This window comes from Aphelocoma coerulescens, chromosome 8 (assembly GCF_041296385.1).
Source record: "Aphelocoma coerulescens isolate FSJ_1873_10779 chromosome 8, UR_Acoe_1.0, whole genome shotgun sequence".
Lineage (NCBI taxonomy): Eukaryota > Metazoa > Chordata > Aves > Passeriformes > Corvidae > Aphelocoma > Aphelocoma coerulescens.
In genome coordinates, this window is record NC_091022.1 from 21,319,045 (window position 1) to 21,338,412 (window position 19,368).

Below are 19,368 nucleotides of genomic sequence, written 5' to 3' on the forward strand. Positions count from 1 at the left end.
CCAGCAAGGCTCCCTGTACTGCAGTCATGTTCATTGCATCCACTCCAAGAAAATTATTAAGCTATTGCTCTGAAGTCTTGTAATTATGTATGGATCTGAAGCTGCAGAATTAAGCATATTCTCATGTTTGAAATTGTTTGAGTTATATATGTAAGTCTGATATTTTTAGTGGGGGGAGAGCTACCTAATGAGATTTTAGCCCACTTTCCATTAAAAACATTGTTCTTTTACAAGGTTTTACTAAATGAAGGGAGAAGGAACTTGGCCATCCTGCAGCAGTTGTAGTATTTTCCTAATTTCTAGCAAATCCCCTCATTGTCTTTAAACCTGGCTGATGCTGACATATAAGGAAGAAATACAGGGAGGATTTGTGAAAACATTTGGAGGAAGCTAGCTAGCAGTTGTGTACCCAATCTTACATTAAGCGAGAAGGCTAAAAAAAAATTAAGATTTGAACAATAAAAATATTCCTCATCTGTCAAATTTTTATATTGCTTTACAGTGTGAAGCTGTCAACAGAAGAACTATTTGAGTCTTGAATGTTTGGTTTGATCTGAGCACCTCTTACTGTAACTGAACTAAAAATTTTATCTTAGTCTTCAGATTGCTGCACACAGCCTGAATTTCTTACAGCAAACCAGTAGAAATAGACATTGTAGAGGAGGTAGCTCCCATTACGGCCAATTACAGATATTCCTTGAAAACTGGTTTGTTGTGAATTGTAGCACTTCTAACAAGAGTTTTTCTTCTTATTTTTTTTAATTACAGAGAAGCATGTCAGATATGACAATGTCTTGGATTCTGATTGCATCTTGTTGCTAATTTGAGTGATTTGTACTAAAAACGAATGTTTGTGCTAAAATGTCAGTAATTGAATTGCTCTTTTTTAATATTCTAACACACATACTCGTTTCATTGTTGAAAAACGTGGAATTTTAATGTAGTTATTCTAGCTTGTATTTAGCAGTATTTAGTTCTTCCCAATTTCTGAATCCCAGTTGTGGTTTTTGTTCTGTTTTAGGAGACAAAGCACTGTCTGACTGTCAACCTTACTACTCTCCGTGTTTGGTGTTACGCCTGTAGTAAGGAAGTATTCCTGGATAGAAAACTAGGATCTCATTCTCCACTACCAAGTACAAGATTGTCTCACCAAGCACAAGAAAACAGTGTGCAGGTATTTTTTAACCCAATGGAACAAAGGCAGCTGTAGCCTTGCAGTAAACATTGTGTTTTCTCTTAAGTGAGAGACTGACTTTTCCTCCATTCTTGTGGCTTTATTCCTCTCTATTTTCATAAATTTTTTTGGCTTTACTGGCATCAGTACTGCTCACTCTGATCTTTTTTTTCTTAGATAAGTGTTGTCTTGGAGAAAGTTGCACTGCAATTTCTTAAGTAAAATTGTTTAGAATAATGCTTGTAGCTGAAGAAAGAAGTGTTATTTCTTTATTGCACATGTAATGTAGTTACATAAAAATGACAGGTAACTTGGTTAAAACAGTCACAAATAGAAATACAGTATTTCTAAATGTGTTTTGTTTGAGATGTAGAGCTGTAAAAGAGAGACCGTCATGCACAGGTTGAACAGAAAGATGGGCAATTTTTCAGTCTATGTAATGAAGAAATACTTTTACTTCAAAGTTTAGTATTTAATATGAATGTTATCTGGTCATTTTCTCATAAAATGCCAGCAGCTCAATTGGAGTATCACCATTGAAATTTTCTAAAAATTTGTGTTGTCTAGAAATTCTTGTCACTTGATATAAAGCTGAGTTCAGACTTCTGAACTTTTATTCTATTATTTTTAACCTGCTTTAATCTTCCAAGGAAACAGGTATAATGCAAAGAAAAATCAGTAGAATGTACAAAGTCTATGAAACATTTTGTTGAGGGTTTTTATTTATGTGCTCACAAAAAGAGCCTGTCATGCAATAAATGCCTGCCTGTCTACTACTTTGTTTCTCTATCTGTACATTTTTCTTTCAAGACTTTAATTTGTCTTCATTAACTGTAGTGAGCCACCTGCTGGCACATCAAAAACACCTTCACTGGCTTAGGTGATGACTCCTGCCTTAGCTCTTCCTCTTAGCCTCTTCAAGGCTGCATTGTTACCCAGGGGAAAGAGATGCCATCCCTGGCTTTGTTTTGGTTCTTCAGTTGTTGTTAGAAAAGCATGCAGTGACCTGAAAACAAAAACATGGGGGGTTCTTAGTATTTCTCAGGGTACCTGTGGAATCCTGGTGTTCTCACTTCATGTGCAGTGAGATTTCAAAGTGCATTCACATCATTTTCTGGTTCTAGATTTGTTGATAAAATTACAGGTAAGCTTAATTAAGTGGAAAAGTGATTAATAGAAGTAAATAATTCTTTTTCTTCTTTTAAGGATTTTAAAATACCCAGTAATCCCACACTAAAGATTCCATTAGCAGCTGTATTTGATGACTTAGATATAGAAGTGGAAGAAGATGAATTGAAGACCAGAGGTAATAAAAGCAAACCCCTGTGCATTATTGCAAGAGTATGTTTTCAAGTCTGTTTTCCAGCTGTATACTAATTCTCTTCTAAGTGGAACTGTTTCCTTTTCTGCTCCAACTCAGATGTTTACTTTAGTTTCATCTTCCTTGCAGCAATCTGACTTACCTTCAGAGCAGAGGCTGTGGTGGTAAATTGTAGTGCACCCAGTACACCTGTGCAAGCAGCAACAAAAATAAGAAAGGATTTTGGAGTGATGTTTAGTGCAGTTGGTGTTGTAGACACTCTGGGTAAATTAGGCTTTTTTAAAATCTGTTCTACTGTTTTTGCCTGCCCTAAAAGACTCCTGATTTGAATGCTTTCCTGCATTTTGAATAATGCTTTTCTGAGCCTGTAATATCCTAGTGTGGGGTTTTGGTTATTTGTTTTCTCCTTGACATGATTGATTTCATGCACTGCCAACCTTTCTCATATCAAAGACTACCCCACCCTCATACTAAATCTAGTGTAAAGATGAAAATAAGGGTGATGAAATCCCAAACTGTGAAGCTAATCCCCAACAGTGAAGCTTTAATCTTTCCTAAGGGAACGTAATAATTTCTATTTTTTTTAAGTCTCAGATTATTATTGATCATTTCAAAAAGGATGGGTGTATTTGATGGTAAAGAAAATGTTTCTAAGTACAGTTTTTTTCAGAAAAATATGACCAGCAGATCAATGAGCTGTTGTTTTTGAGATACATTGCATATGTCAAGGCAGTTTGTTTTCCATCGGTGATGAGAGAAAAGTTATTCTGATTTATGAATGTGCTGGTTTTGGCTGGGCAAGGGTTAATTTTCTTCACAGCAGCTGCTGTGGGGCTGTGTTTTTGGATTTGTGCTGAAAACAGGTTGATAATGTAGAGATGTTTCAGTTATTTCTGAGCAGGGCTTACAGTCAACCTCTGTTTCTCACACCACCCACCAGGGAGTGGTGCACAAGAAGTTGGGAAGGGTCATTACTGGGACAGCTGACCCCAACTGATTACTGGGATATTCCATAACATATGGTATCCTGGGAGAAGAAGGAGGAAGTTGGGGACTTTCAGAGTTAGGCTATTTGTCTTGCCAAGTAACAATTATTCATGATGGAGCCCTGCTTTCCTGGGGATGGCAGAGTACCTGCCTGCCCATGGGAAGTGGTGAATGAATGCCTTGTTTTGCTTTGCTTGTGCAAACAGCTTTTGCTTCACCTATTAAACTGTCTTTATCTCAACCCATGAGTTTTCTCACTTTTACAATTCCCCCCCCATCCCACTGTGAAGGAGTGAGTGAGTGGCTCTGGGGGTTTGAGTTGCTGGCTGGAGTTAGACCACAGCATGGGTCTCCTTCACTACCAGCTTTCCCTCTCCTAAGTCTGCTGGCACTGGTCAGAAAACCTGCCTTGTCCCTTCTGTTGTCTGGCACACTCTTACAGGATGTGACACCACCCCAGTAATTTGCCATCTGCCCTTAAATCATTATGCCATGTGTTTTATCCCTAGTTAGTTTCTCCAACCAATGCGTGTGTTTGTTTATTTTTATCTCTTCTTGTGTTATTAAGATTTTGGGGAATGTAGCTTACATTGCAATAATATACAATTAGAATTGCATTAAAGTTCTCAGTAATGATGATATGACTATGTTAAGACACCAAATTGAAAGGAAGAAGCTTCTTTAGCTTTGTTCTAACTTTGCTCTTAAAATTTCTTTTGAAATGCTTTTGGTGAAGCAAACATTAGCATATATCTTCACAAGTAAAGAAGTCTGTTTAAAAACTTTCCTTGCAATACTACAGGCTGGAAAAATGCAGTGAGAGTATATTTCTGAAATATCTGCTGCTTCTAAAAAAATGAAATAAAATTAAAATCCTCTGACCTTGCTTTCCAATTTCAGTAAGAATTATTGTTCTCTTTGTAGCAGAATTTGGAATGCATGTTCTAGTACAGGAAGCAGGACTGTACTTCCATTCAGACAGATAGAAGGACATTTTAAAACTCAATTTTTAAGTCCTGTCTATTAGAAATTGTAACTGAAAGTAACCCAAGTGGTTTTCAGGTGTAGAAAGATTTTCTAAGTAACTTTTATTTTTCTACCACAGGCTAAAACTACTGGGGTAGTTCCTACACTTCAAGAGTCATAGTGCATAGAGTCATCAGCATTGGTTGCTGAATGTTTGTTAAGTTTTTTAAGTTTTTGAGTTTTACTGATTCTTTGCTTAGAAATGTTACTGTTCCCTCATACAAAAGCAATTTTATTTTGAAATATTACTTCATTAATGTAACACTTTAGCCATGAATAGCATAATTCATAGGAACGGAAAGAATATATGTTATTATAACTTTCATGTGTGTGGAAAAAGTGTATGTGACTATCTGTAAAAAAAATAAAGAGTGTGGGTTAGGAAATAAACTATGTGGGGAAGTCTGAACTGAGCAGTCTGTTTGTAAAAGTAAAGGTGTATCATTGAAATAGAAAAAGACTAATTGCAGGACTAGTCTGGGATAATCACATGCTGAGTACATTTTGAATATTGAGTGTAATCTGACTTAGTGTGAACTTGGGACAGAAGAATGAAATCCTTGAGAAGCTTTTGGTAATGTGATTAGTTACAAGTGCAGCATAGCAACACTTTAACTGACCAGATAAGTCATTAAGCTGAAGTAAAACTTCAGTGTTGATAAAAATATTTTAAATTAAAATCTGCAGGTGTCATAAACTGTGAAAAGTTAGTAAGATGAAATACAATCCGCTTGTCTGAAGTGTTTTAGTCAATCAAGATCAAAACACTTAATTACTGCTTCTAGTTAGATTGGTATTCCTTTAGGAGTCCTGTGTTTCTTTTAGTTGCAATTCTGCATTATAATTGGAGTCCCACGTGTTACGAGAGTTTTGATTAATATGTATTTTCTAGGAATTATTGGATTAACGGACTTGTATTTATTCTGTTTTTCAGGTCTAACAGGATTAAAAAATATTGGAAACACTTGTTACATGAATGCAGCTTTACAAGCTCTTTCCAACTGGTAAGGAAAATGATAGTTAATGCAATTTTATATTTGCTTATGCATGCATTTTTTTCCAGATGGACTTAAGAGGTTTGAAGAGCTGCACTGCCATGGTAGAGGACATATATTTCATGACTCTCAGTCTTGTATCCTACAAACAATTTATTATGGTATATGGGCCGCTCAGCTTTTTTCCTGTTTCATTCTAATGCCTCCTACATGAAAATATATGCAGTTTTAGAAATTAGAAGAAAATCTGAAAAAAGCTACTGGATTTGTGGATTGGTCTTTGTATTTTTTTTTTCCCTTTGCTACAGAAAAATCAAATGAAATGCATAAGAATAAACCCTAATTCAAAAAGAGAGATACTAGGATCAGAATTCAGTTGCTACAAACAATGTGTCTGGAACATTCTGTGCTAAATCAGGGTAGGGATAGATGGAATGCAAAAATCCCATGTCATCCCATGGGAATACTAGACAAGTTCACAAAGGGGAAATCTATGGAAGTTGAACAGATAGAAACAATATCCCAACTGTAAAGTTTCATGCAACAGGAGTGGCGGGGCGGTGGCAGGTCCTGAGCAGGTGTCACACAGGGTCACTGTGAGTGGCCACAGGCCAAGAGCAGGCAGGGCTAAGGACCTCACTGAGGCTCTTTGATGAGGGAGAGAAGAACTGAGGCAGATCTCTTTAGAAGATAAAGAAGTGGAAAAGGCACCATGAGGAAAGTATTATGTTGAGAAACGCCACATTTTGCGAGTTTGCTGGGATGTCTCCTTTCTTGGAGGGAAATGGGTCCAGTGTGTATGAGGGGTTGTGACTTCAGAAAGGAGGTTGAAGGCAGAGGAGAGAGTATGTGAGTTGGCAACACTGCATGGAAGAAACGTAAATAATCATTTAAGTAGAAATTATTTGCCTACACAGATCTTGTGGCACTGTTGGATTCTAGAGAAAAGGTTTGTTTGGGATGCTGTTTGTGGACTAGGCTCATGGTGATTGTTGCTGGAGTGGTACATATGTACTTCTGTGACAGCTAGTAGGAACTGCCTTGGAGTTGAATCCCATTAGACAATTCTGGTGCTTTGAGAAATGTCAGAGCTCGTTTGTGGAGCAGTGTGGCTGTACTGCTGAAGTTGTCCTACCAGGAAATGTTTGGTTGCAGCATTTAAGAACGTAGGAAGTGGAATTGTTCAATTATAGAATAGTATTACTCTTCTTATTTTATAATCCTGTATGAAATGCAAATTTCCTCTTGTATTTTAACAACCTGAAAAAATTACTGTTTTCTTCTTTTTATTCAGCCCACCTTTGACACACTTTTTTCTTGACTGTGGAGGCTTAGCCCGAACAGATAAGAAACCTGCAATTTGTAAAAGTTACCTCAAGCTGATGACAGAACTCTGGCACAAAAGCAGGTATTAAATCATTTGGGTGATGAAATGATAATAAATAGATTCCAGAGTCGTGAGGGTGCATTAATTTGTCCTAGGTTTCTAATTTTTATTTCATGTGTTCACAGAATTCTTCTTAAAAAAAAATAAGGAAGGAAAGGCTAACTTGCAGGACTCAAGCACTCCTTATAACCTGTTCTTTTCTGTATATACCAAAGATAGGACAAGGAAGAGATTAGATGAGCACTGTGCAAGCATTAAGCTCTGAAAAATGTTTACATTTGCCAGAAATACATGTGAAATGTTTAATGACTTTATCCTCTCTGTTCTTCATTCTGTATCAATGTTTTATCAATTTCTCTTATTTCCTTATATGGAATTTGTGTTATATCTAAGAAAATACTTCAAAATATAAATACAAAGGTAAAGAAACAGTAATTGTGCACAGTGCTGAGAGTATGTCTGATCTGTCATCTGATTGTCTGACAAGAAATGTGCCATGAAAGGCCTGATACAGTCACTGTTTCAGTTGGATGACAGGTTTTTAAAAATTGTGTAGTTAATAATTCAATACAAATATTATGTTTTGTTAAGATTAATATTATTGGTGTTCAGTTGCAGGTAACATTATGATCCCAGTAAAGATAAAAAAATCCACTTAAGTGCTTTCTTTTTCAGTGTTTATATATTTAAAACTTTTTTTTAGGCCTGGATCTGTTGTTCCTACTGGTTTATTTCAAGGAATTAAAACTGTTAATCCAATGTTTCGAGGCTACTCTCAACAGGTAAAACTTTCTGATGTCTTTTAAATCTGTCTGAGCCATAAAGTTATCTCTTAATTAGAAATCAAATGCTTAAGATACCGTACTTCCTGTATTTGTTTAAAGCAAATGCAACATAAACTTTAGTTAATATGGCTTGAATGTAGATCATCTGAAATTGAATAATCAGTAGTTAAGTCATGTTTTATATTTATTTATATCAAATTCTCAAAAGGCCTTCAATTTAGAATAACTCCTTTTCTTTGAGGAAAATTTAACTAATAATATCTGAACTTCTCCTTTGTGTGAAATAATGCTGCTAATGTTTGAACAGTCTCAGAAAACAAAACAAAGATATTCAAAAATAAAGAATATAACAGATTTTTAATATATTTCTCTACCAACGTTTAAAAAAAATACACAGTATGCATTTCCATTTGGTATCTTGGAAGAAAGTCCCACCATTTGTGTGTTATGGGAACCACAAGTTGGTGGCTTGATAAATAGGTAGGGATTATTAAATAGCAAAGGCATTCTTCAGTTGCTCCTTCATACAATATCTTGGTGCATCCATACAGTTTGGATCACTTCATTAAAAGCTTTAGGATTAGGTGAGAAATTTAAACCTTGTAATTGGGAAAGCGTACTAGTATCTTCCAGGAATCTGCGTTTATTAAAAGGAGTTTTGCTCTTTCCATTATGTTTCCATTGTGGAGTGAAGATTAGGACACATGTTTTAATGTTCAATTGCTGCATGTAGCTGTAAAGTCACTGTTTAAATATTAATCTTAGTGTTCTGTAATCTGCTCAAGAATTTCTAAAGTGCCACATGGACTTCTGAAAAAGTAGAAATTCGGCCTTGATAGCCAAAAAGAAACTGTATGGAAACTTAATTCTTGCAGCTCTGAACACTGATGAAAATGTCTTTTTCCATGCAGAGTAACACTTAATGAGACCTTTTTAGGTTAGGCCTGGATCATAGTTCAGTTGTATGTTCAGCAGGTTTCATGGCAACAATTACAGCACAGCAGGGCTTTCATAACCAACACTCTCCTAGTGCTCAGTGCAAGTTGGGCAGCCATGTCCAATATTCAGGGAGAAAATTACATTGATCAATGAAGAATGTTTATTGGTTGATCTGTGTCTTGATATTTTTGTTAATTTTGGTTTTTTATGAGAGGATTGCCAGCAAGTAGGCATACTGGTTTTTTTTTCATTACCCAAATCCAAACTCAGTTCTGTAAGTTGCAATTTTTAAGAAAATAAATGTTTTGTAGTCAGCAGTTTTGAGCTTAATAAGTAATTGCTCTGATGGATGGGAATGTTGAGCAGCAAAAATTAGTATTACGAACAACCAGAATACAAAAAGGAAAATAGAAAAAAATAAAAGCAGTAGTGGTTGCCAACAAGAGGCTTTTGTTTTCTTGCATGCATGCTTTATTAGATACTTTCTATTGCCAAGGACCAGGCAGCTGTGCTGATTGATGAAATTTGGTGGCTTTTAAGATGTTTCCAAACACAGATTAGACTTGCAGTAATACTTTACAGCTTTGTGGGAACACATTTGGGGAATCTTGTTGAGGCTTTAGAAGAAGAATTGGAATATTGTTGGCGGTGTGATGCATTGGAAAGACAGACTAAGTAGCATCATAGCACTTTTTAATGAAGTACTTCATGCCCAGTGAAAGCAAGGCTCTGGTTGCTTTGCTGGATAAGGCTTACAAAAACTGTTTCCAAAATGTTCCATTACAAGCAAAGCTGGAGTCTCACCACGTTGCTGGTAGTTGTTTGAGTTACATTTATCGTTCCAGTAAGCTATGGCAGCACAGCTACCATATGTTAAAGTAATGTTGTTAAAGTAATTTATTTTGCAAGTTGGAATGTTTTGGAGGAAGCTTGCATAAGATTGTGACATGCAAGAAATGTATGCAGGAAACATACATGGTCTAGAAATGAAAGTCATTTTGAACATTAGACTTGGGACAGAGGAATTTTCTTTATTCTTCTTTAATAGCCAGCTTTTTTAGTTATCTGTATCTTTTCCTGATATGAATATCTTCCAGATAAAATAGAGTAATATGGTAAAACCTGTTTAAAATTCTAGGATGCACAAGAATTTTTGCGTTGTCTAATGGATTTGCTTCATGAGGAACTTAAAGAACCAGTTGTAGAACTGGAAGATGCCCAGCCTATGAGTGTTGAAGAGAGTATGGAAGAAGATAAGAGCCAGTCAGAATTAGGCTTTCAGCCCTGTGAATCCTGTGGTAACTGTGATAAAACAGAAAATGACACAATTTTCAAACCTGTCTTAGAGGATCCTGCAGAAACAACCATGTTAATTCAGGATGATGATAGCAACTCAGTCACATCCAAAGACTGGCAGAAAGAGAAAATATCAAACAACAAACTTAAACGAGCAAATTCTATGGAAGACTTGGAAAAAGATACGAACACTGCTTCAGAGACCACTGAATTTTTAAATAACCAAGGAACTGTCAAAGTACAGATACACAGCCGATTCTCAGGTAATGCATTGCTAAAGTGCAATTGAAATAGTCAAGATCTTAGCCAGAATATCTGTGGGAGTGGAAGTGGGTTGTAGAATATAGTAGAGGTATAGGTCAAATAGAGTAGGTGGTTTTACGTGTAAACAATGTACTTTCTTAGTTTATTTTTTCAGTTTAGGTGGTCTGAATCCAATTTTAATTCCCTTAAAAGTTAACTATTTGTACTGGGTCAGGTTTCAGATAACCAGTAGAGCGGGGTTTTTTTGTTTTGTTCGTAACTTAAGAGGAACTGAAATGGTGTTACGTTCCTAAATGTCTAGTGGCCTGACAGTGTGGGAAATAAGTTATATGACCATTGTGTCTGTTCATTCGGCAGTAATTTTTTTCATAAAATTTGTGTAAATCTCAATTTCAGAATACATCAATGACATCCACATGAATGACGTATCTGCAGCCCAAACACCATCATCAATTGAAGGGATGAACACACGCTTATCAAACAGCCCTCCAAAATCATTCCCATCATGCTCTTCACTGGCACAAGTCCACAAAAAAGGTAGAGGCTCTTTATTTTCTTCCTGGTACTGAATTACTCTGTATTGTAGTTTTCATTGTGTTTCTTATGTCTTGTGTAACAATGCAGTGTTGTTTCTAAGGGGGTTTTATCCCTGTTTCCGGTGGGGAGTGTTATGTAAGCGGGACATGCAAGATCATTCCCTGTATTTCTGTAATCTTCTGATTCTTTTGAAGCATGAATAGTATTTGCCTCTGTTTTGGGAGGCCAGAGTATTATTTTTAGACAGTGTTCTCAATTGCACTGGTTTGGAGAGAGGAGAAAGGTATAAGAAGTTAGTACCCCCAAAGGTAATGCTGTCTGGAAAATGAGCTCATTGGTTCTTCAGCAGAAGTTCAGTAAATCAGCATTTTAATCAATTAAGGTTTAAGGAGCCTTGTATAATTGTACTGTAGATAGACCTGTGAATGCTGGCTGCTTTATGGTTGTTAATGTCCCTGCAGTGCAGAGTATTTCTTTTGGCACTGCAGCACAATGCATTTATGAGCATCCAGAATATTTCTACTTTTACTTGCCTTTACATATGAGACAGTGCTGCTTCAGGGCATGAGGAACAATACATGATTTTTTTTTTCCCTGATTTTTCTAACAGTAGATTACTTTAAGCAAACTTGTCTTTCGGAGAGTGCTTTTAAGGCATTGCACCAAACCCAAACCAAAAGGCAGTACAACTTTAGTGTTGTAATCCTGCTTCATTCAAAAGCCTGTCCAGCTAAGTCCTGAACTTCTGAACATTCATGTTATCTTTTTAATGCTTTAGCATTGGTGTTCCATGACAGTGATTTAATGGACTTAAGTCATTGACCTCCTTGGTTCATTTGTTCAGCAGCTTTGACACTGCATCTCTACTACTGTCTCCAGTTTTGGCTTCACCATTACAGGAGGGTTTTAGACAACCTGAACTGAGTGTCAGAAGAGGTACTCAGTCACTGGTGCTTGTCATGCCCAAGGAGAGGTTGAGAGACCTGGGGGTTTTTAATAAGCAACTCCAGTAGTACCTTTAGTCTACTTCAATCCACTGTCATCAGTGTTGTGATACAGTAACCTTGTGTGTGAGCTCTTCAGCCTAGTATGGTTAAAGCTTCCCAGGAAGACTGATCAAATTAAGTGTCAAATAGAATGTTCCTTTTTATACCTTGGGGGATTCCTGTCAGGATAAATCAATCATGTAGCAATAGGCTGTAGATTTCAAGACTGGCAGTTTGAGTTTTACTTAGAGAGGCAAAAGTTTCTATTGGTTGTCCCCAGCTGCTTGAGGAACCTACATGGATTGCCTGTACTGGCAGTAACGTGATCTTGCAATTCTTAAGAAATATTTAGTAAATAGAAAACAGGGCTTGGCTCATAATTTAACCCTGAATATATGAGACTTCTAATTATGTTACACAAAGTTGAAGGAAATCAGAATCCACTGGGTTTTGGCTTACTGCAGCATTTTATTTTTGTCATTTTATAGTTTCAACAGTATCATCACCAAAAAGGAAGAAGCGCAAGAAGTACAGGAGTGTCATCTCTGATATATTTGATGGGACTATAATAAGTTCAGTCCAGTGCTTGACTTGTGATCGGGTAAGGAGATAAAGTTCTAGCTTTTAATATGTTCTTTTCTTACTGCTTTATGAATATCGTCTTTCTCTGGTAACTTCAAATTCTTTTGTGGCAGATTTCCTCAGAAGGTTGAGTTGTTTCATGTTAGTTTTCTTAAATTGTAATAGTGGGTACTACCAGCACTTTGTGATGAGAATAGCTTGTATTCATTGAGCTGGATATTTACTCAGAGCTGAAAAATAACATTTTGAGAATTGGTTTACAGCAAGTGGAGAAAGAAGCTTGCTCTTCATTTAGGTCTGACTAGTTTTTAGTAGTGTTCTGAATATCCTAATGCATACCTGCTACTATCCTAAGTTCTCGGGTCTCTAATGTTTCAAAGAAAAGACAGTAATCTAGTATTATGCTGTAACAGTCTTATCAGATAGAGTGAGGCTAACAAAATTAAGGTCTTTCAAAAAATCCAAGTAAAGGCACTAACTTTTGCAGTGATATGAATCATTAGCTGCTTTCTGAAGTTGTTCTCTACTGCAAAAGGAGGTGCAACATAGGAAGGAAAAGTTGATTTTTTTTTTTCCCTGTACTGTTTGCTCAGAGAATTACTTGGAACAGCACACATGATTATTTTTTAAAAAGTCAGTTATCTAAATATGCCTAGTGGACTGCTTTAGTTTCAAAGCAATCGTATCAAATACTGGATATCCAAATCTTTATACTGGGGACAACTTTCTCAACATAAGGCTTCAACCTAACCCTGGTGTACTTGCATGCCTTTAATACTTCTTGTGTTGATTTTCTCTATTTCTGTTTTGCCTCTGAATCGCGAGCTCTTTTACTCAGAGTTCAGATTGAAAGGCAGGAGACACCAGGCTTTTCTTCTACTTGCTGTTTATTATTTTCTTACCAGTAACGCAGCTGCACAGATTGTGCCTCCAAGTTAACAAGGTGGAAAATGGCCCTGAGTTCTAACTTTCAAGGCCTTTTAAGGTCCAAATCAACCAATTATGAAATACCAAGTAATATGTTTTTATTTATAATCCAATAACTGTCTATTCATGACCCTCGGTGTGGGTTTTTTGACCCAATACCAGAACAGCCAGATTTGGGAAGAAGAAGGAGAAAAGATGAAGAACAAATCCACACCCCAAATCCTCCATATTGTTACATATATATTATTATATCCCAGAAACCTAAATTCTCTAAACCCAGGGTTCCAACACTCTTGGTTTAGATCTAAGAATACAGAGACCTCAGGGTAATCTGGTGAACAAGTTGAAAAAGCAAACAAGAATTTCTTAAATGTGTTTGACGTTTGACTCTGTGTGACTATATGATCACTATGATCACTAAGTGAAGTACAGGAGCAAGAAAAGGCACAGCTGGGTCTCCCTTGCAGCGAGTCCAGTTACATCAGGTCAAGATAATGTCAGAGTAAAATACTGTGGAAACAATGGACTGAAGCTTTCTGAAACTACTTTGTATAACACAGCCTGAGGCAAAAATCATAGTGCTTTGTATGACTGATATGGAGACAAATAATAATGACGTACAAAAATGTTTCAGTGATAATGTGCAAGTTCATGCCTAAATGTTACTTTTTTTTGGTTCCTCTAAAAATTCGTTTTTTAGAAAATGACTTCTTATTAATCTGCTTTTTTATTATTAATTTGCTACCTAGTGGAATTTTCAGTTATGCAGTGTCTTGGTAGTTACTAGTGAACTTTACAGAATTCAGTTTAATTGCTGTTTGTCTTCAAGCTTAACTCCATTGTGTTTCATTTATTTTCTTCCTTAGCTGTCTGTAACCCTGGAGACCTTTCAGGATCTGTCCTTGCCTATTCCAGGTAAGGAAGATCTCGCTAAACTCCATTCTGCAAGTCATCAGACATCTCTAGTCAAGGCAGGGTCATGTGGAGAAGCGTATGCCCCCCAGGGATGGATAGCCTTTTTCATGGAATACTTCAAAAGGTAAATAATACTTATCTTGTTTCATTTAATTGTCTATTTTGAAATTCTAGTTTCTGCTCTTCTGGCAGAACATTTGTTGGTTTTCTTTCTTTTCTGTCAATGATGTTTCAGGTTTGTTGTCTCATGTGTTCCTAGCTGGTTTTGGGGTCCAGTTGTAACCTTACAAGATTGTCTTGCTGCCTTTTTCGCCAGAGATGAGCTCAAGGGTAAGAGGTTAATTACCTGAACATGTTCCTTCCGTGTTTTTTTTCCTCCTGTCACAATGAGATGATTAATATCTTCTTAGCTTAATGCAATTAAGCAGAGGCCACCTGTTAGAGTGTAATACAGTCAATCCTTGTTCTTTTGGGATCATTCATTTCAGAAAGGTAAGCTTCTCATTCAGCTGAATATTTGAGATAAGAAATGCCTATGAAAGCTGCTTTAGAAATGTCAAGTCAGTCTGAATTTGGTTTAGTGAAATTGTATCAACTGAAGGTTCATAAAAATTTCAAACCCACTATATTAATATTCATCCTCATAACCTCAATTTGGATGCAGTAAATTATTTCCCTTTTAAATTATATAGCATCATCTCTCCAGATTATACTGTACTGCTTCATAGTTGAAGACATAAAACCTAAGAACCTTTCCTGTAGTTTCTATGTCAACACTATTATGACTGTTAAATATTGGATGCAACCTAAAGATAAATTCCCTTGAAACTTTTATATGCCAAATGTACGCACGTAAAGGATAACTGCTCGGATTTGGAGAATAATGGCTGGTTTTCTTCTCCCTGGTGTTTGCAGGTGATAACATGTACAGCTGTGGAAGGTGTAAAAAGTAAGCTGGCTTTTACCTTTGTTTTACCTTGTCTTAATTTGAGGTTTTACTGCTTCTGTTAGTCAAGAGACATTTATTTCTGTTGGGTATGTCCAAATACTGTTCATCTTTTGATATGACCCTGTGTTCTGGCTGTCAGAAATTCAGTATTACCAAGGTGCAGGGGTCAGGAAGCACTGACTTACCCTACCACATGTGCTCAATTCTTTCTCATCCCCTTACACCTTTAGATCTAAGTTGGTTTTGTTTGACAAAATAAAAGCTCTTAGCCCTCTCTAATACTAGCAGCTTTCCCCTAATACACGGTAGGTCACTAAGGTGTGTTAAATAAATAAACTATGGCTTTAAATACTAAAGAACCAAGAAACAGAAGTGGTTTGAAGAAGACTGCTTGAAGCCCTTCATGGTACATACAGGAGTGTTATTCCTTCTTGTATGTGCCGTAGATAATTTCTTAGAAGTAAACTTAGTTCATTTCTTTTTTGTCTTTTGCTGGATAATCAGCTTTCATGAAGCTTCAAGTTCTTTCCTTTATGTTAAGAGAAACTGTTAGCAATCAAGTAGGGACTTGATTGTACTTGCTGTTTTGAATTTTTCAGCAGTACAGATTGTCTTGTCTTATAAACCATCAGTTTGTATCTTTTTGGCTGCTCCATGTCTAGTCTACATTCCAGAAATATTTTGGATTTACTAATGCAATGTTCAGCTTAGGCTTTTGCTGATCTAGCACAATAAAGTAAAACCTTTTCAGAATAAATTATTGATTGTTTCGGTTTGGTTTTTTCTTTGCTTAGGTTAAGAAATGGAGTGAAATTCTGCAAAGTGCAAAAATTTCCTGAGGTACTGTTACAATATGCACCTTTTCTGGGTGATTAGGAATGTAAGACTAATGAGTTGCATGGAGTAAATTGTGTTTATAATGCTGTGTGATGAAAGTCTACCTTCATACTGGCATTTGTTTAAGAGTGTGAGCAAAGTTGTTATTCACCCTGTAAGAAAATGAATCTTGTACATGACAGGTATAGGAATGGGATTTCTCTCTGTTATTACTGTTGGTCTGCAGACAGTAACACAACATTTCTATTCTATGTTATTATATATACTACTATTTATACTGTAGGTTATAGAATTAAACACCACAGCCAGACTGGAAGGATTGTCTATAAAAAACATTTGTAACTTTACATTTAAAAGGTAATCCAGTCTTACACTTCAAAGCATGAGTTGATGGCTTCAATAATCAGGAAGAATTAATGTCCCTTATGGCAAGATTGTGCAATGTGTGCATTGAGGAAGAGAAAAAGTACATTTTTCAGTGCTGCATCTGTGTTAGTAGCCACAGCTGATTAAAATGCAGAGCCTGTGAATATGCTTCAGGTCATAGGGAAAACTCTTCTTTTTGGGCTGATAAAAGGAAAAGATGGCACACACAGTTCAGGTATTTAATATCAAATAGCATGTATAGTTGTTTGACTGAGTCCATCAATTCTTACAGATTCTGTGCATTCATCTCAAAAGATTTAGACATGAGCTTATGTTTTCGACAAAAATTGGGACCCATGTGTCCTTCCCCTTGGAAGGCCTTGACCTTCAGCCTTTCCTTGCAAAGGACAGTCCTGCTCAAATCGTGACTTACGATCTCCTGTCTGTCATCTGCCATCATGGAACTGCCAGCAGTGAGTATGAGCTTGATTGTTTTGTCTTTGCAGTTGGTACATCAGCACTTTTCTTTAAGGGTGATAGCTATATACTGAAAGGTAAATAGATAAACAATGATAATTATAATGTGGAAGATGAATGCCATGATTTTTACCTTGACCCAAAAGATTTAAGGCTTGTTCTGGAAGAGTTGACACATCTTTGAAATTATATGGCATACCTAAATAAAATTGAAGATGGAAAAAAAATTAACAGGTCCTGGAGTATTAAGTAAGAAAACTATATCCACTGTTGAACAACATAAAAGTGTACAAATAATGTTGCCAGCAGATGACCAGTTGATCAACTGCTCTACGCAACTGCTGTTCATGTCAATGCTTTGTGTGCCTTAATTTTTGGAAACTGTTTACAAAGCATCACAGAGATCCCAATCATTTTTTCAAAATATGTTCTGTTGGATGATTGCTACCATTTAACCCCAAAACAGGTGGTAACTGCTATTTATGGGTAGTGATGAGTAGGTGAGTAAACATCTTACTGCTATATTTTGAGGTCATTTCTGCCTATATGATTTCATATTAAGATTTGGAAAAAAGGAGAAACAAAAGTTTTAAGACAGAAACTTCATAGATTTTTATAGAAGTTAGTCCCTCATATTCCTCAAACTTGAGGTAGCCACTGTTTGAGTTGGTTTTTCTCCATTCTTTTTTTTTTTTTCTGGATGATTTTTCAACTTCCACTTAGTGCCTGCTAAGTGGTGCTTCATGTAATCAGTTTAATGGATAGTTGATTATTTACTTATTAGCAGTTAAATATGTTTTTAAAAATAGTAATAATTTAAAATATTTTATGAATAGTCTTCGAAACGCAGTTAATTATGGTTGTGATATCATGTAGCTTTTCCACATCTATGCTACTTTCTATTACAAAGCATACAAAGATTTGAAGAGTTCATTACAGGAACTGATGAGGGTAAATTGTTCAGACAGTCTTATTCTGAATGTCATGGTTCAGGACTGCATTAAACAACATGCTGCTTGAAGAGTGCAGGAACATGCTGAAATTTGTGTTCAACTCGCCACTAGCTAATAGAAATTCAGAAAAAAAGCTGATGTTGCGTTTGACAGAAGTTAATTTCAAAGTCATATCTGCTAATGATCCTGTTTCTCCCATTTAAGACTTGAGGGTTTTTTTAGGATTTACTTCTTTTTCATGTGTTGCCAAGTAAAATGGACAGCTCTAGACATTTTTTCAATAATTCTTGCTTTTTACACCCTAGGTGGACATTACATAGCTTATTGTCGCAACAATTTAAATAATTTGTGGTATGAATTTGATGACCAGAGTGTCACAGAAGTATCAGAATCCACAGTGCAAAATGCAGAAGCCTATGTTCTCTTCTACAGGTAAGACAATAAAAGTACAATCATACCTCTATAAGTCATGTATGTAAATTACTTTTTAAGCAGTTGGGCAGCTTTCAGAATTAGCTGCCCCATGAGAATTATAATGGAAGAATTTGACCAACAAGAAAAGCCTGTGCTGGAGAAAAACTTAATCCTTCAATTATGTCCTTAACACTTGCTCTGTCAGAGCTAAAGCATTTATATTAAAATGAAAATGGAATCTGTGTAGTAGGAGAACTTTAAGCAACAGTTAAGAACTAGCCATCTTATTTTCAATTAGAGGAAGAGAATTCTGCACACAGGGAGGTTTTGCACACAGAAGGCTTTTTAACTGAGATCTAACTGGAATTGTGCAAAGTCTTTATCAGAGGGGATGAAGGACAGCAGAGGTTTTACTGTGTTATAATTTCATCCACTGTATTATACATTGTATTATACACTTAATTTAATACAATTGATAGGCTAGTCTCTTCCTGAGAATTGAAATGAACTAGTCTAGGGAACCGTTGTACTTGAGATAATAAAAGCAACTCAGTGTTCAGATTTTAAACTTCTGGTACTAAGATCAAATTTCCACTGAAAGTTAGCTGCAAAATACATCGTGTCAGAGTTGCATAAAAAAGAGCTGTATTCTGAGAATATTTTAACATTTAACATGTTACTCACCTGCCACTGTTCAAGCTGAGCCCATGAATCTGACTTAGTAGGCCTTTTAAAAGCAATTTGGAAGTCCTGCTGTATTGCCAAGAAAGAACACTGGATCTTTGATTGTGGGTGAACATATTCAAATAAATAATAAAAGAATAAGAATAGCATTCATAAAATATGGCTTTAAAAAAGAATATATCCACAAAAGACTAGTACTGGTTTGGAGAAGAGCTTCTGTTGTATCTGAACCAGGAGAGCAGAGTTACTTCCAGTTGTACAATGAGAAAAGTAGGAGGATACAGGAAAAGTAGGGGAATTAGCTGATGTATTTACTGTGTAACCTTACTTGTGAAGGTAAGGAAGGAGCATCTGTCCAAGAAGTACAGCTTGCAAAGCTTTATCTCAAATGCTGCAGAGAGGAAATGAGCAGGTGGGCGCAGCCCTTTGGTGCTTTACCACCTCTGCAGCATAATCAGCTTCTGTCTTGCAGCCCAACTGTTTGCTTTCTTAGGCTGTGTAAACTGGGAAGTGCAGACAGGGCCCAGGTAATTTACTTGAAGGCAGAGTTTTCTTTTCACAAAGTAA

The 19,368-nt window shown here is 36.3% G+C and overlaps 1 protein-coding gene across 3 annotated transcripts in view; it reads left to right on the top strand.

Annotated features, from left to right (window-relative positions):
* Positions 1-19,368, top strand: part of USP33 (ubiquitin specific peptidase 33) — a 38,199-nt gene that overhangs the window by 9,857 nt on the left and 8,974 nt on the right. Inside the window, exons 5-18 of one of the 3 annotated variants that reach the window (XM_069023072.1) lie at positions 1,022-1,174; positions 2,381-2,480; positions 5,443-5,512; positions 6,798-6,911; positions 7,594-7,672; positions 9,753-10,173; positions 10,571-10,711; positions 12,186-12,298; positions 14,073-14,244; positions 14,347-14,451; positions 15,037-15,070; positions 15,865-15,910; positions 16,566-16,746; positions 18,009-18,135. In XM_069023072.1, coding sequence (XP_068879173.1) covers positions 1,022-1,174; positions 2,381-2,480; positions 5,443-5,512; positions 6,798-6,911; positions 7,594-7,672; positions 9,753-10,173; positions 10,571-10,711; positions 12,186-12,298; positions 14,073-14,244; positions 14,347-14,451; positions 15,037-15,070; positions 15,865-15,910; positions 16,566-16,746; positions 18,009-18,135 — 1,856 coding nt within the window. Of the gene's footprint in view, positions 1-1,021; positions 1,175-2,380; positions 2,481-5,442; positions 5,513-6,797; positions 6,912-7,593; positions 7,673-9,752; positions 10,174-10,570; positions 10,712-12,185; positions 12,299-14,072; positions 14,246-14,346; positions 14,452-15,036; positions 15,071-15,864; positions 15,911-16,565; positions 16,747-18,008; positions 18,136-19,368 lie in introns of all 3 variants that reach the window. The other 2 variants (XM_069023073.1, XM_069023074.1) reach the window with 2 other exon arrangements.